At 55.5% G+C, this 15,751-nt stretch overlaps 1 protein-coding gene across 1 annotated transcript in view; it reads left to right on the plus strand.

Moving 5' to 3' along the window:
* The window catches only part of RNF10 (ring finger protein 10), a 44,789-nt gene that overhangs the window by 22,216 nt on the left and 6,822 nt on the right, over window positions 1–15,751 (plus strand). Inside the window, exon 15 of the mRNA XM_075569221.1 lies at window positions 15,723–15,745. Coding sequence (XP_075425336.1) covers window positions 15,723–15,745 — 23 coding nt within the window. The remainder of the gene's footprint in view (window positions 1–15,722; window positions 15,746–15,751) is intronic.

A 15,751-nucleotide genomic window follows, 5' to 3' on the forward strand; every position in this document is an offset into this window, starting at 1 on the left:
ACTGTATGTAAGGCCCAGTGTCACACGCCCGCTCTGTAACTGTATGTAAGGCCCAGTGTCACACGCCCGCTCTGTAACTGTATGTAAGGCCCAGTGTCACACGCCCGCTCTGTAACTGTATGTAAGGCCCAGTGTCACACGCCCGCTCTGTAACTGTATGTAAGGCCCTGTGTCACACGCCCGCTCTGTAACTGTATGTAAGGCCCAGTGTCACACGCCCGCTCTGTAACTGTATGTAAGGCCCAGTGTCACACGCCCGCTCTGTAACTGTATGTAAGGCCCAGTGTCACACGCCCAGCTCTGTAACTGTATGTAAGGCCCAGTGTCACACGCCCGCTCTGTAACTGTATGTAAGGCCCAGTGTCACACGCCCGCTCTGTAACTGTATGTAAGGCCAGTGTCACACGCCGCTCTGTAACTGTATGTAAGGCCCAGTGTCACACGCCCGCTCTGTAACTGTATGTAAGGCCCAGTGTCACACGCCCGCTCTGTAACTGTATGTAAGGCCCAGTGTCACACGCCCGCTCTGTAACTGTATGTAAGGCCCAGTGTCACACGCCCGCTCTGTAACTGTATGTAAGGCCCAGTGTCACACGCCCGCTCTGTAACTGTATGTAAGGCCCAGTGTCACACGCCCGCTCTGTAACTGTATGTAAGGCCCAGTGTCACACGCCCGCTCTGTAACTGTATGTAAGGCCCAGTGTCACACGCCCGCTCTGTAACTGTATGTAAGGCCCAGTGTCACACGCCCGCTCTGTAACTGTATGTAAGGCCCAGTGTCACACGCCCGCTCTGTAACTGTATGTAAGGCCCAGTGTCACACGCCCGCTCTGTAACCTGTATGTAAGGCCCAGTGTCACACGCCCGCTCTGTAACTGTATGTAAGGCCCAGTGTCACACGCCCGCTCTGTAACTGTATGTAAGGCCCAGTGTCACACGCCCGCTCTGTAACTGTATGTAAGGCCCCAGTGTCACACGCCCGCTCTGTAACTGTATGTAAGGCCCAGTGTCACACGCCCGCTCTGTAACTGTATGTAAGGCCAGCCCAGTGTCACACGCCCGCTCTGTAACTGTATGTAAGGCCCAGTGTCACACGCCCGCTCTGTAACTGTATGTAAGGCCCAGTGTCACACGCCCGCTCTGTAACTGTATGTAAGGCCCTGTGTCACACGCCCGCTCTGTAACTGTATGTAAGGCCCAGTGTCACACGCCCGCTCTGTAACTGTATGTAAGGCCCAGTGTCACACGCCCGCTCTGTAACTGTATGTAAGGCCCAGTGTCACACGCCCGCTCTGTAACTGTATGTAAGGCCCAGTGTCACACGCCCGCTCTGTAACTGTATGTAAGGCCAGTGTCACACGCCCGCTCTGTAACTGTATGTAAGGCCCAGTGTCACACGCCCGCTCTGTAACTGTATGTAAGGCCCAGTGTCACACGCCCGCTCTGTAACTGTATGTAAGGCCATCCAGTGTCACACGCCCGCTCTGTAACTGTATGTAAGGCCCAGTGTCACACGCCCGCTCTGTAACTGTATGTAAGGCCCTGTGTCACACGCCCGCTCTGTAACTGTATGTAAGGCATCCAGTGTCACACGCCCGCTCTGTAACTGTATGTAAGGCCCAGTGTCACACGCCCGCTCTGTAACTGTATGTAAGGCCCAGTGTCACACGCCCGCTCTGTAACTGTATGTAAGGCCAGTGTCACACGCCCGCTCTGTAACTGTATGTAAGGCCCAGTGTCACACGCCCGCTCTGTAACTGTATGTAAGGCCCAGTGTCACACGCCCGCTCTGTAACTGTATGTAAGGCCCAGTGTCACACGCCCGCTCTGTAACTGTATGTAAGGCCAGTGTCACACGCCCGCTCTGTAACTGTATGTAAGGCCCAGTGTCACACGCCCGCTCTGTAACTGTATGTAAGGCCCAGTGTCACACGCCCGCTCTGTAACTGTATGTAAGGCCCAGTGTCACACGCCCGCTCTGTAACCGTATGTAAGGCCAGTGTCACACGCCCGCTCTGTAACCGTATGTAAGGCCCAGTGTCACACGCCCGCTCTGTAACTGTATGTAAGGCCAGTGTCACACGCCCGCTCTGTAACTGTATGTAAGGCCCAGTGTCACACGCCCCGCTCTGTAACTGTATGTAAGGCCAGCCCAGTGTCACACGCCCGCTCTGTAACTGTATGTAAGGCCCAGTGTCACACGCCCGCTCTGTAACCGTATGTAAGGCCCAGTGTCACACGCCCGCTCTGTAACTGTATGTAAGGCCAGTGTCACACGCCCGCTCTGTAACTGTATGTAAGGCCCAGTGTCACACGCCCGCTCTGTAACTGTATGTAAGGCCCTGTGTCACACGCCCGCTCTGTAACTGTATGTAAGGCCAGTGTCACACGCCCGCTCTGTAACTGTATGTAAGGCCCAGTGTCACACGCCCGCTCTGTAACTGTATGTAAGGCCCTGTGTCACACGCCCGCTCTGTAACTGTATGTAAGGCCCAGTGTCACACGCCCGCTCTGTAACTGTATGTAAGGCCCAGTGTCACACGCCCGCTCTGTAACTGTATGTAAGGCCCAGTGTCACACGCCCGCTCTGTAACTGTATGTAAGGCCCAGTGTCACACGCCCGCTCTGTAACTGTATGTAAGGCCAGCCAGTGTCACACGCCCGCTCTGTAACTGTATGTAAGGCCCAGTGTCACACGCCCGCTCTGTAACCGTATGTAAGGCCCAGTGTCACACGCCCGCTCTGTAACTGTATGTAAGGCCCAGTGTCACACGCCCGCTCTGTAACTGTATGTAAGGCCCAGTGTCACACGCCCGCTCTGTAACTGTATGTAAGGCCCAGTGTCACACGCCCGCTCTGTAACTGTATGTAAGGCCCAGTGTCACACGCCCGCTCTGTAACTGTATGTAAGGCCCAGTGTCACACGCCCGCTCTGTAACTGTATGTAAGGCCCAGTGTCACACGCCCGCTCTGTAACTGTATGTAAGGCCCAGTGTCACACGCCCGCTCTGTAACTGTATGTAAGGCCCAGTGTCACACGCCCGCTCTGTAACTGTATGTAAGGCCCAGTGTCACACGCCCGCTCTGTAACTGTATGTAAGGCCCAGTGTCACACGCCCGCTCTGTAACTGTATGTAAGGCCCAGTGTCACACGCCCGCTCTGTAACCGTATGTAAGGCCCAGTGTCACACGCCCGCTCTGTAACTGTATGTAAGGCCCAGTGTCACACGCCCGCTCTGTAACCGTATGTAAGGCCAGTGTCACACGCCCGCTCTGTAACTGTATGTAAGGCCCAGTGTCACACGCCCGCTCTGTAACTGTATGTAAGGCCCAGTGTCACACGCCCGCTCTGTAACTGTATGTAAGGCCCAGTGTCACACGCCCGCTCTGTAACTGTATGTAAGGCCCAGTGTCACACGCCCGCTCTGTAACTGTATGTAAGGCCCAGTGTCACACGCCCGCTCTGTAACTGTATGTAAGGCCCAGTGTCACACGCCCGCTCTGTAACTGTATGTAAGGCCCAGTGTCACACGCCCGCTCTGTAACTGTATGTAAGGCCCAGTGTCACACGCCCGCTCTGTAACTGTATGTAAGGCCCAGTGTCACACGCCCGCTCTGTAACCGTATGTAAGGCCCAGTGTCACACGCCCGCTCTGTAACCGTATGTAAGGCCCAGTGTCACACGCCCGCTCTGTAACTGTATGTAAGGCCCAGTGTCACACGCCCGCTCTGTAACTGTATGTAAGGCCCAGTGTCACACGCCCGCTCTGTAACTGTATGTAAGGCCCAGTGTCACACGCCCGCTCTGTAACCGTATGTAAGGCCCAGTGTCACACGCCCCGCTCTGTAACTGTATGTAAGGCCCAGTGTCACACGCCCGCTCTGTAACTGTATGTAAGGCCAGTGTCACACGCCCGCTCTGTAACTGTATGTAAGGCCAGTGTCACACGCCCGCTCTGTAACTGTATGTAAGGCCCAGTGTCACACGCCCGCTCTGTAACTGTATGTAAGGCCCAGTGTCACACGCCCGCTCTGTAACTGTATGTAAGGCCCAGTGTCACACGCCCGCTCTGTAACTGTATGTAAGGCCCAGTGTCACACGCCCGCTCTGTAACCGTATGTAAGGCCCAGTGTCACACGCCCGCTCTGTAACTGTATGTAAGGCCCAGTGTCACACGCCCCGCTCTGTAACTGTATGTAAGGCCCAGTGTCACACGCCCGCTCTGTAACTGTATGTAAGGCCCAGTGTCACACGCCCGCTCTGTAACTGTATGTAAGGCCCAGTGTCACACGCCCGCTCTGTAACCGTATGTAAGGCCCAGTGTCACACGCCCGCTCTGTAACTGTATGTAAGGCCCAGTGTCACACGCCCGCTCTGTAACTGTATGTAAGGCCCAGTGTCACACGCCCGCTCTGTAACTGTATGTAAGGCCCAGTGTCACACGCCCGCTCTGTAACTGTATGTAAGGCCCAGTGTCACACGCCCGCTCTGTAACTGTATGTAAGGCCCAGTGTCACACGCCCGCTCTGTAACTGTATGTAAGGCCCAGTGTCACACGCCCGCTCTGTAACTGTATGTAAGGCCCAGTGTCACACGCCCGCTCTGTAACTGTATGTAAGGCCCAGTGTCACACGCCCGCTCTGTAACTGTATGTAAGGCCCAGTGTCACACGCCCGCTCTGTAACTGTATGTAAGGCCCAGTGTCACACGCCCGCTCTGTAACTGTATGTAAGGCCCAGTGTCACACGCCCGCTCTGTAACTGTATGTAAGGCCCTGTGTCACACGCCCGCTCTGTAACTGTATGTAAGGCCCAGTGTCACACGCCCGCTCTGTAACTGTATGTAAGGCCCCAGTGTCACACGCCCGCTCTGTAACTGTATGTAAGGCCCAGTGTCACACGCCCGCTCTGTAACTGTATGTAAGGCCCAGTGTCACACGCCCGCTCTGTAACTGTATGTAAGGCCCAGTGTCACACGCCCGCTCTGTAACTGTATGTAAGGCCCAGTGTCACACGCCCGCTCTGTAACTGTATGTAAGGCCCAGTGTCACACGCCCGCTCTGTAACTGTATGTAAGGCCCAGTGTCACACGCCCCGCTCTGTAACTGTATGTAAGGCCCAGTGTCACACGCCCGCTCTGTAACTGTATGTAAGGCCCAGTGTCACACGCCCGCTCTGTAACTGTATGTAAGGCCCAGTGTCACACGCCCGCTCTGTAACTGTATGTAAGGCCAGTGTCACACGCCCGCTCTGTAACTGTATGTAAGGCCCAGTGTCACACGCCCGCTCTGTAACTGTATGTAAGGCCCAGTGTCACACGCCCGCTCTGTAACTGTATGTAAGGCCCAGTGTCACACGCCCGCTCTGTAACTGTATGTAAGGCCCAGTGTCACACGCCCGCTCTGTAACTGTATGTAAGGCCCAGTGTCACACGCCCGCTCTGTAACTGTATGTAAGGCCCAGTGTCACACGCCCGCTCTGTAACTGTATGTAAGGCCCAGTGTCACACGCCCGCTCTGTAACCGTATGTAAGGCCAGTGTCACACGCCCGCTCTGTAACTGTATGTAAGGCCCAGTGTCACACGCCCGCTCTGTAACTGTATGTAAGGCCCAGTGTCACACGCCCGCTCTGTAACTGTATGTAAGGCCCAGTGTCACACGCCCGCTCTGTAACTGTATGTAAGGCCCAGTGTCACACGCCCGCTCTGTAACTGTATGTAAGGCCAGTGTCACACGCCCGCTCTGTAACTGTATGTAAGGCCCAGTGTCACACGCCCGCTCTGTAACTGTATGTAAGGCCCAGTGTCACACGCCCGCTCTGTAACTGTATGTAAGGCCAGTGTCACACGCCCGCTCTGTAACTGTATGTAAGGCCCAGTGTCACACGCCCGCTCTGTAACTGTATGTAAGGCCCAGTGTCACACGCCCGCTCTGTAACTGTATGTAAGGCCCAGTGTCACACGCCCGCTCTGTAACTGTATGTAAGGCCCAGTGTCACACGCCCGCTCTGTAACCGTATGTAAGGCCCAGTGTCACACGCCCGCTCTGTAACTGTATGTAAGGCCAGTGTCACACGCCCGCTCTGTAACTGTATGTAAGGCCCAGTGTCACACGCCCGCTCTGTAACTGTATGTAAGGCCCAGTGTCACACGCCCGCTCTGTAACTGTATGTAAGGCCAGTGTCACACGCCCGCTCTGTAACTGTATGTAAGGCCCAGTGTCACACGCCCGCTCTGTAACTGTATGTAAGGCCCAGTGTCACACGCCCGCTCTGTAACTGTATGTAAGGCCCAGTGTCACACGCCCGCTCTGTAACTGTATGTAAGGCCCAGTGTCACACGCCCGCTCTGTAACTGTATGTAAGGCCCAGTGTCACACGCCCGCTCTGTAACTGTATGTAAGGCCCAGTGTCACACGCCCGCTCTGTAACTGTATGTAAGGCCCAGTGTCACACGCCCGCTCTGTAACTGTATGTAAGGCCCAGTGTCACACGCCCGCTCTGTAACTGTATGTAAGGCCCAGTGTCACACGCCCGCTCTGTAACTGTATGTAAGGCCCAGTGTCACACGCCCGCTCTGTAACTGTATGTAAGGCCCAGTGTCACACGCCCGCTCTGTAACTGTATGTAAGGCCCAGTGTCACACGCCCGCTCTGTAACTGTATGTAAGGCCCAGTGTCACACGCCCGCTCTGTAACTGTATGTAAGGCCCAGTGTCACACGCCCGCTCTGTAACTGTATGTAAGGCCCAGTGTCACACGCCCGCTCTGTAACTGTATGTAAGGCCCAGTGTCACACGCCCGCTCTGTAACTGTATGTAAGGCCCAGTGTCACACGCCCGCTCTGTAACTGTATGTAAGGCCCAGTGTCACACGCCCGCTCTGTAACTGTATGTAAGGCCCAGTGTCACACGCCCGCTCTGTAACTGTATGTAAGGCCCAGTGTCACACGCCCGCTCTGTAACTGTATGTAAGGCCCAGTGTCACACGCCCGCTTGTAACTGTATGTAAGGCCCAGTGTCACACGCCCGCTCTGTAACTGTATGTAAGGCCCAGTGTCACACGCCCGCTCTGTAACTGTATGTAAGGCCCAGTGTCACACGCCCGCTCTGTAACTGTATGTAAGGCCCAGTGTCACACGCCCGCTCTGTAACTGTATGTAAGGCCCAGTGTCACACGCCCGCTCTGTAACTGTATGTAAGGCCCAGTGTCACACGCCCGCTCTGTAACTGTATGTAAGGCCCAGTGTCACACGCCCGCTCTGTAACTGTATGTAAGGCCCAGTGTCACACGCCCGCTCTGTAACTGTATGTAAGGCCCAGTGTCACACGCCCGCTCTGTAACTGTATGTAAGGCCCAGTGTCACACGCCCGCTCTGTAACTGTATGTAAGGCCCAGTGTCACACGCCCGCTCTGTAACTGTATGTAAGGCCCAGTGTCACACGCCCGCTCTGTAACTGTATGTAAGGCCCAGTGTCACACGCCCGCTCTGTAACTGTATGTAAGGCCCAGTGTCACACGCCCGCTCTGTAACTGTATGTAAGGCCCAGTGTCACACGCCCGCTCTGTAACTGTATGTAAGGCCCAGTGTCACACGCCCGCTCTGTAACTGTATGTAAGGCCCAGTGTCACACGCCCGCTCTGTAACTGTATGTAAGGCCCAGTGTCACACGCCCGCTCTGTAACTGTATGTAAGGCCCAGTGTCACACGCCCGCTCTGTAACTGTATGTAAGGCCCAGTGTCACACGCCCGCTCTGTAACTGTATGTAAGGCCCAGTGTCACACGCCCGCTCTGTAACTGTATGTAAGGCCCAGTGTCACACGCCCGCTCTGTAACTGTATGTAAGGCCCAGTGTCACACGCCCGCTCTGTAACTGTATGTAAGGCCCAGTGTCACACGCCCGCTCTGTAACTGTATGTAAGGCCCAGTGTCACACGCCCGCTCTGTAACTGTATGTAAGGCCCAGTGTCACACGCCCGCTCTGTAACTGTATGTAAGGCCCAGTGTCACACGCCCGCTCTGTAACTGTATGTAAGGCCCAGTGTCACACGCCCGCTCTGTAACTGTATGTAAGGCCCAGTGTCACACGCCCGCTCTGTAACTGTATGTAAGGCCCAGTGTCACACGCCCGCTCTGTAACTGTATGTAAGGCCCAGTGTCACACGCCCGCTCTGTAACTGTATGTAAGGCCCAGTGTCACACGCCCGCTCTGTAACTGTATGTAAGGCCCAGTGTCACACGCCCGCTCTGTAACTGTATGTAAGGCCCAGTGTCACACGCCCGCTCTGTAACTGTATGTAAGGCCCAGTGTCACACGCCCGCTCTGTAACTGTATGTAAGGCCCAGTGTCACACGCCCGCTCTGTAACTGTATGTAAGGCCCAGTGTCACACGCCCGCTCTGTAACTGTATGTAAGGCCCAGTGTCACACGCCCGCTCTGTAACTGTATGTAAGGCCCAGTGTCACACGCCCGCTCTGTAACTGTATGTAAGGCCCAGTGTCACACGCCCGCTCTGTAACTGTATGTAAGGCCCAGTGTCACACGCCCGCTCTGTAACTGTATGTAAGGCCCAGTGTCACACGCCCGCTCTGTAACTGTATGTAAGGCCCAGTGTCACACGCCCGCTCTGTAACTGTATGTAAGGCCCAGTGTCACACGCCCGCTCTGTAACTGTATGTAAGGCCCAGTGTCACACGCCCGCTCTGTAACTGTATGTAAGGCCCTGTGTCACACGCCCGCTCTGTAACTGTATGTAAGGCCCAGTGTCACACGCCCGCTCTGTAACTGTATGTAAGGCCCAGTGTCACACGCCCGCTCTGTAACTGTATGTAAGGCCCAGTGTCACACGCCCGCTCTGTAACTGTATGTAAGGCCCAGTGTCACACGCCCGCTCTGTAACTGTATGTAAGGCCCAGTGTCACACGCCCGCTCTGTAACTGTATGTAAGGCCCAGTGTCACACGCCCGCTCTGTAACTGTATGTAAGGCCCAGTGTCACACGCCCGCTCTGTAACTGTATGTAAGGCCCAGTGTCACACGCCCGCTCTGTAACTGTATGTAAGGCCCAGTGTCACACGCCCGCTCTGTAACTGTATGTAAGGCCCAGTGTCACACGCCCGCTCTGTAACTGTATGTAAGGCCCAGTGTCACACGCCCGCTCTGTAACTGTATGTAAGGCCCAGTGTCACACGCCCGCTCTGTAACTGTATGTAAGGCCCAGTGTCACACGCCCGCTCTGTAACTGTATGTAAGGCCCAGTGTCACACGCCCGCTCTGTAACTGTATGTAAGGCCCAGTGTCACACGCCCGCTCTGTAACTGTATGTAAGGCCCAGTGTCACACGCCCGCTCTGTAACTGTATGTAAGGCCCAGTGTCACACGCCCGCTCTGTAACTGTATGTAAGGCCCAGTGTCACACGCCCGCTCTGTAACTGTATGTAAGGCCCAGTGTCACACGCCCGCTCTGTAACTGTATGTAAGGCCCAGTGTCACACGCCCGCTCTGTAACTGTATGTAAGGCCCAGTGTCACACGCCCGCTCTGTAACTGTATGTAAGGCCCAGTGTCACACGCCCGCTCTGTAACTGTATGTAAGGCCCAGTGTCACACGCCGCTCTGTAACTGTATGTAAGGCCCAGTGTCACACGCCCGCTCTGTAACTGTATGTAAGGCCCAGTGTCACACGCCCGCTCTGTAACTGTATGTAAGGCCCAGTGTCACACGCCCGCTCTGTAACTGTATGTAAGGCCCAGTGTCACACGCCCGCTCTGTAACTGTATGTAAGGCCCAGTGTCACACGCCCGCTCTGTAACTGTATGTAAGGCCCAGTGTCACACGCCCGCTCTGTAACCTGTATGTAAGGCCCAGTGTCACACGCCCGCTCTGTAACTGTATGTAAGGCCCAGTGTCACACGCCCGCTCTGTAACTGTATGTAAGGCCCAGTGTCACACGCCCGCTCTGTAACTGTATGTAAGGCCAGTGTCACACGCCCGCTCTGTAACTGTATGTAAGGCCCAGTGTCACACGCCCGCTCTGTAACTGTATGTAAGGCCAGTGTCACACGCCCGCTCTGTAACTGTATGTAAGGCCCTGTGTCACACGCCCGCTCTGTAACTGTATGTAAGGCCCAGTGTCACACGCCCGCTCTGTAACTGTATGTAAGGCCCTGTGTCACACGCCCGCTCTGTAACTGTATGTAAGGCCCAGTGTCACACGCCCGCTCTGTAACCGTATGTAAGGCCAGCCCAGTGTCACACGCCCGCTCTGTAACTGTATGTAAGGCCCAGTGTCACACGCCCGCTCTGTAACTGTATGTAAGGCCCAGTGTCACACGCCCGCTCTGTAACTGTATGTAAGGCCCAGTGTCACACGCCCGCTCTGTAACTGTATGTAAGGCCCAGTGTCACACGCCCGCTCTGTAACTGTATGTAAGGCCCAGTGTCACACGCCCGCTCTGTAACTGTATGTAAGGCCCAGTGTCACACGCCCGCTCTGTAACTGTATGTAAGGCCCAGTGTCACACGCCCGCTCTGTAACTGTATGTAAGGCCCAGTGTCACACGCCCGCTCTGTAACTGTATGTAAGGCCCAGTGTCACACGCCCGCTCTGTAACTGTATGTAAGGCCCAGTGTCACACGCCCGCTCTGTAACTGTATGTAAGGCCAGTGTCACACGCCCGCTCTGTAACTGTATGTAAGGCCCAGTGTCACACGCCCGCTCTGTAACCGTATGTAAGGCCCAGTGTCACACGCCCGCTCTGTAACTGTATGTAAGGCCCAGTGTCACACGCCCGCTCTGTAACTGTATGTAAGGCCCAGTGTCACACGCCCGCTCTGTAACTGTATGTAAGGCCCAGTGTCACACGCCCGCTCTGTAACTGTATGTAAGGCCCAGTGTCACACGCCCGCTCTGTAACCGTATGTAAGGCCCAGTGTCACACGCCCGCTCTGTAACTGTATGTAAGGCCCAGTGTCACACGCCCGCTCTGTAACTGTATGTAAGGCCCAGTGTCACACGCCCGCTCTGTAACCGTATGTAAGGCCCTGTGTCACACGCCCGCTCTGTAACTGTATGTAAGGCCCAGTGTCACACGCCCGCTCTGTAACTGTATGTAAGGCCCAGTGTCACACGCCCGCTCTGTAACTGTATGTAAGGCCCAGTGTCACACGCCCGCTCTGTAACTGTATGTAAGGCCCAGTGTCACACGCCCGCTCTGTAACTGTATGTAAGGCCCAGTGTCACACGCCCGCTCTGTAACTGTATGTAAGGCCCAGTGTCACACGCCCGCTCTGTAACTGTATGTAAGGCCCAGTGTCACACGCCCGCTCTGTAACTGTATGTAAGGCCCAGTGTCACACGCCCGCTCTGTAACTGTATGTAAGGCCCAGTGTCACACGCCCGCTCTGTAACTGTATGTAAGGCCCAGTGTCACACGCCCGCTCTGTAACTGTATGTAAGGCCCAGTGTCACACGCCCGCTCTGTAACTGTATGTAAGGCCCAGTGTCACACGCCCGCTCTGTAACTGTATGTAAGGCCCAGTGTCACACGCCCGCTCTGTAACTGTATGTAAGGCCCAGTGTCACACGCCCGCTCTGTAACTGTATGTAAGGCCCAGTGTCACACGCCCGCTCTGTAACTGTATGTAAGGCCCAGTGTCACACGCCCGCTCTGTAACTGTATGTAAGGCCCAGTGTCACACGCCCGCTCTGTAACCGTATGTAAGGCCCAGTGTCACACGCCCGCTCTGTAACTGTATGTAAGGCCCAGTGTCACACGCCCGCTCTGTAACCGTATGTAAGGCCCAGTGTCACACGCCCGCTCTGTAACTGTATGTAAGGCCCAGTGTCACACGCCCGCTCTGTAACTGTATGTAAGGCCCAGTGTCACACGCCCGCTCTGTAACTGTATGTAAGGCCCAGTGTCACACGCCCGCTCTGTAACTGTATGTAAGGCCCTGTGTCACACGCCCGCTCTGTAACTGTATGTAAGGCCCAGTGTCACACGCCCGCTCTGTAACTGTATGTAAGGCCCAGTGTCACACGCCCGCTCTGTAACTGTATGTAAGGCCCAGTGTCACACGCCCGCTCTGTAACCGTATGTAAGGCCCAGTGTCACACGCCCGCTCTGTAACTGTATGTAAGGCCCAGTGTCACACGCCCGCTCTGTAACTGTATGTAAGGCCCAGTGTCACACGCCCGCTCTGTAACTGTATGTAAGGCCCAGTGTCACACGCCCGCTCTGTAACCGTATGTAAGGCCCAGTGTCACACGCCCGCTCTGTAACTGTATGTAAGGCCAGTGTCACACGCCCGCTCTGTAACTGTATGTAAGGCCCAGTGTCACACGCCCGCTCTGTAACTGTATGTAAGGCCCAGTGTCACACGCCCGCTCTGTAACTGTATGTAAGGCCAGTGTCACACGCCCGCTCTGTAACTGTATGTAAGGCCCAGTGTCACACGCCCGCTCTGTAACTGTATGTAAGGCCCAGTGTCACACGCCCGCTCTGTAACTGTATGTAAGGCAGCCAGTGTCACACGCCCGCTCTGTAACTGTATGTAAGGCCCAGTGTCACACGCCCGCTCTGTAACTGTATGTAAGGCCAGTGTCACACGCCCGCTCTGTAACCTGTATGTAAGGCCAGTGTCACACGCCCGCTCTGTAACTGTATGTAAGGCCCAGTGTCACACGCCCGCTCTGTAACTGTATGTAAGGCCCCAGTGTCACACGCCCGCTCTGTAACCGTATGTAAGGCCAGCCCTGTGTCACACGCCCGCTCTGTAACTGTATGTAAGGCCCAGTGTCACACGCCCGCTCTGTAACTGTATGTAAGGCCCAGTGTCACACGCCCGCTCTGTAACTGTATGTAAGGCCCAGTGTCACACGCCCGCTCTGTAACTGTATGTAAGGCCCAGTGTCACACGCCCGCTCTGTAACCTGTATGTAAGGCCCTGTGTCACACGCCCGCTCTGTAACTGTATGTAAGGCCCAGTGTCACACGCCCGCTCTGTAACTGTATGTAAGGCCCAGTGTCACACGCCCGCTCTGTAACCGTATGTAAGGCCAGTGTCACACGCCCGCTCTGTAACTGTATGTAAGGCCCAGTGTCACACGCCCGCTCTGTAACCGTATGTAAGGCCCAGTGTCACACGCCCGCTCTGTAACTGTATGTAAGGCCCAGTGTCACACGCCCGCTCTGTAACTGTATGTAAGGCCCAGTGTCACACGCCCGCTCTGTAACTGTATGTAAGGCCCAGTGTCACACGCCCGCTCTGTAACTGTATGTAAGGCCCAGTGTCACACGCCCGCTCTGTAACTGTATGTAAGGCCCAGTGTCACACGCCCGCTCTGTAACTGTATGTAAGGCCCAGTGTCACACGCCCGCTCTGTAACTGTATGTAAGGCCCAGTGTCACACGCCCGCTCTGTAACCGTATGTAAGGCCCAGTGTCACACGCCCGCTCTGTAACTGTATGTAAGGCCCAGTGTCACACGCCCGCTCTGTAACCGTATGTAAGGCCCAGTGTCACACGCCCGCTCTGTAACCTGTATGTAAGGCCCAGTGTCACACGCCCGCTCTGTAACTGTATGTAAGGCCCAGTGTCACACGCCCGCTCTGTAACTGTATGTAAGGCCCAGTGTCACACGCCCGCTCTGTAACTGTATGTAAGGCCCAGTGTCACACGCCCGCTCTGTAACCGTATGTAAGGCCCAGTGTCACACGCCCGCTCTGTAACTGTATGTAAGGCCCAGTGTCACACGCCCGCTCTGTAACTGTATGTAAGGCCCAGTGTCACACGCCCGCTCTGTAACTGTATGTAAGGCCCAGTGTCACACGCCCGCTCTGTAACTGTATGTAAGGCCCAGTGTCACACGCCCGCTCTGTAACTGTATGTAAGGCCCTGTGTCACACGCCCGCTCTGTAACCGTATGTAAGGCCCAGTGTCACACGCCCGCTCTGTAACTGTATGTAAGGCCCCAGTGTCACACGCCCGCTCTGTAACTGTATGTAAGGCCCAGTGTCACACGCCCGCTCTGTAACTGTATGTAAGGCCCAGTGTCACACGCCCGCTCTGTAACTGTATGTAAGGCCCAGTGTCACACGCCCGCTCTGTAACTGTATGTAAGGCCCAGTGTCACACGCCCGCTCTGTAACCTGTATGTAAGGCCCAGTGTCACACGCCCGCTCTGTAACTGTATGTAAGGCCCAGTGTCACACGCCCGCTCTGTAACTGTATGTAAGGCCCAGTGTCACACGCCCGCTCTGTAACCGTATGTAAGGCCCAGTGTCACACGCCCGCTCTGTAACTGTATGTAAGGCCCAGTGTCACACGCCCGCTCTGTAACTGTATGTAAGGCCCAGTGTCACACGCCCGCTCTGTAACTGTATGTAAGGCCCAGTGTCACACGCCCGCTCTGTAACTGTATGTAAGGCCCAGTGTCACACGCCCGCTCTGTAACTGTATGTAAGGCCCAGTGTCACACGCCCGCTCTGTAACTGTATGTAAGGCCCAGTGTCACACGCCCGCTCTGTAACTGTATGTAAGGCCCAGTGTCACACGCCCGCTCTGTAACCTGTATGTAAGGCCCAGTGTCACACGCCCGCTCTGTAACTGTATGTAAGGCCCAGTGTCACACGCCCGCTCTGTAACTGTATGTAAGGCCCAGTGTCACACGCCCGCTCTGTAACTGTATGTAAGGCCAGCCCAGTGTCACACGCCCGCTCTGTAACTGTATGTAAGGCCAGCCAGTGTCACACGCCCGCTCTGTAACTGTATGTAAGGCCCAGTGTCACACGCCCGCTCTGTAACTGTATGTAAGGCCCTGTGTCACACGCCCGCTCTGTAACTGTATGTAAGGCCCAGTGTCACACGCCCGCTCTGTAACTGTATGTAAGGCCCAGTGTCACACGCCCGCTCTGTAACTGTATGTAAGGCCCAGTGTCACACGCCCGCTCTGTAACTGTATGTAAGGCCCAGTGTCACACGCCCGCTCTGTAACTGTATGTAAGGCCCAGTGTCACACGCCCGCTCTGTAACTGTATGTAAGGCCCAGTGTCACACGCCCGCTCTGTAACTGTATGTAAGGCCCAGTGTCACACGCCCGCTCTGTAACCGTATGTAAGGCCCAGTGTCACACGCCCGCTCTGTAACTGTATGTAAGGCCAGTGTCACACGCCCGCTCTGTAACCTGTATGTAAGGCCCAGTGTCACACGCCCGCTCTGTAACTGTATGTAAGGCCCAGTGTCACACGCCCGCTCTGTAACCGTATGTAAGGCCCAGTGTCACACGCCCGCTCTGTAACTGTATGTAAGGCCCAGTGTCACACGCCCGCTCTGTAACTGTATGTAAGGCCCAGTGTCACACGCCCGCTCTGTAACTGTATGTAAGGCCCAGTGTCACACGCCCGCTCTGTAACTGTATGTAAGGCCCTGTGTCACACGCCCGCTCTGTAACTGTATGTAAGGCCCAGTGTCACACGCCCGCTCTGTAACTGTATGTAAGGCCCTGTGTCACACGCCGCTCTGTAACTGTATGTAAGGCCCAGTGTCACACGCCCGCTCTTGTAACTATGTAAGGCCAGTCCAGTGTCACACGCCCGCTCTGTGTAACTATGCAAGGCCCAGTGTCACACGCCCGCCGCCCAGCGTCTCACGCCCGCCGCCCTGCGTCTCACGCTCGCCCTGCGTGTCTCACGCCTGCCCTGCGTGTCTCCTGCCTCGTGTAGATGCTGAGAGCTGGTAAAGCTGTGTCTGG

Source organism: Ascaphus truei, chromosome 13, assembly GCF_040206685.1.
Source record: "Ascaphus truei isolate aAscTru1 chromosome 13, aAscTru1.hap1, whole genome shotgun sequence".
NCBI lineage: Eukaryota > Metazoa > Chordata > Amphibia > Anura > Ascaphidae > Ascaphus > Ascaphus truei.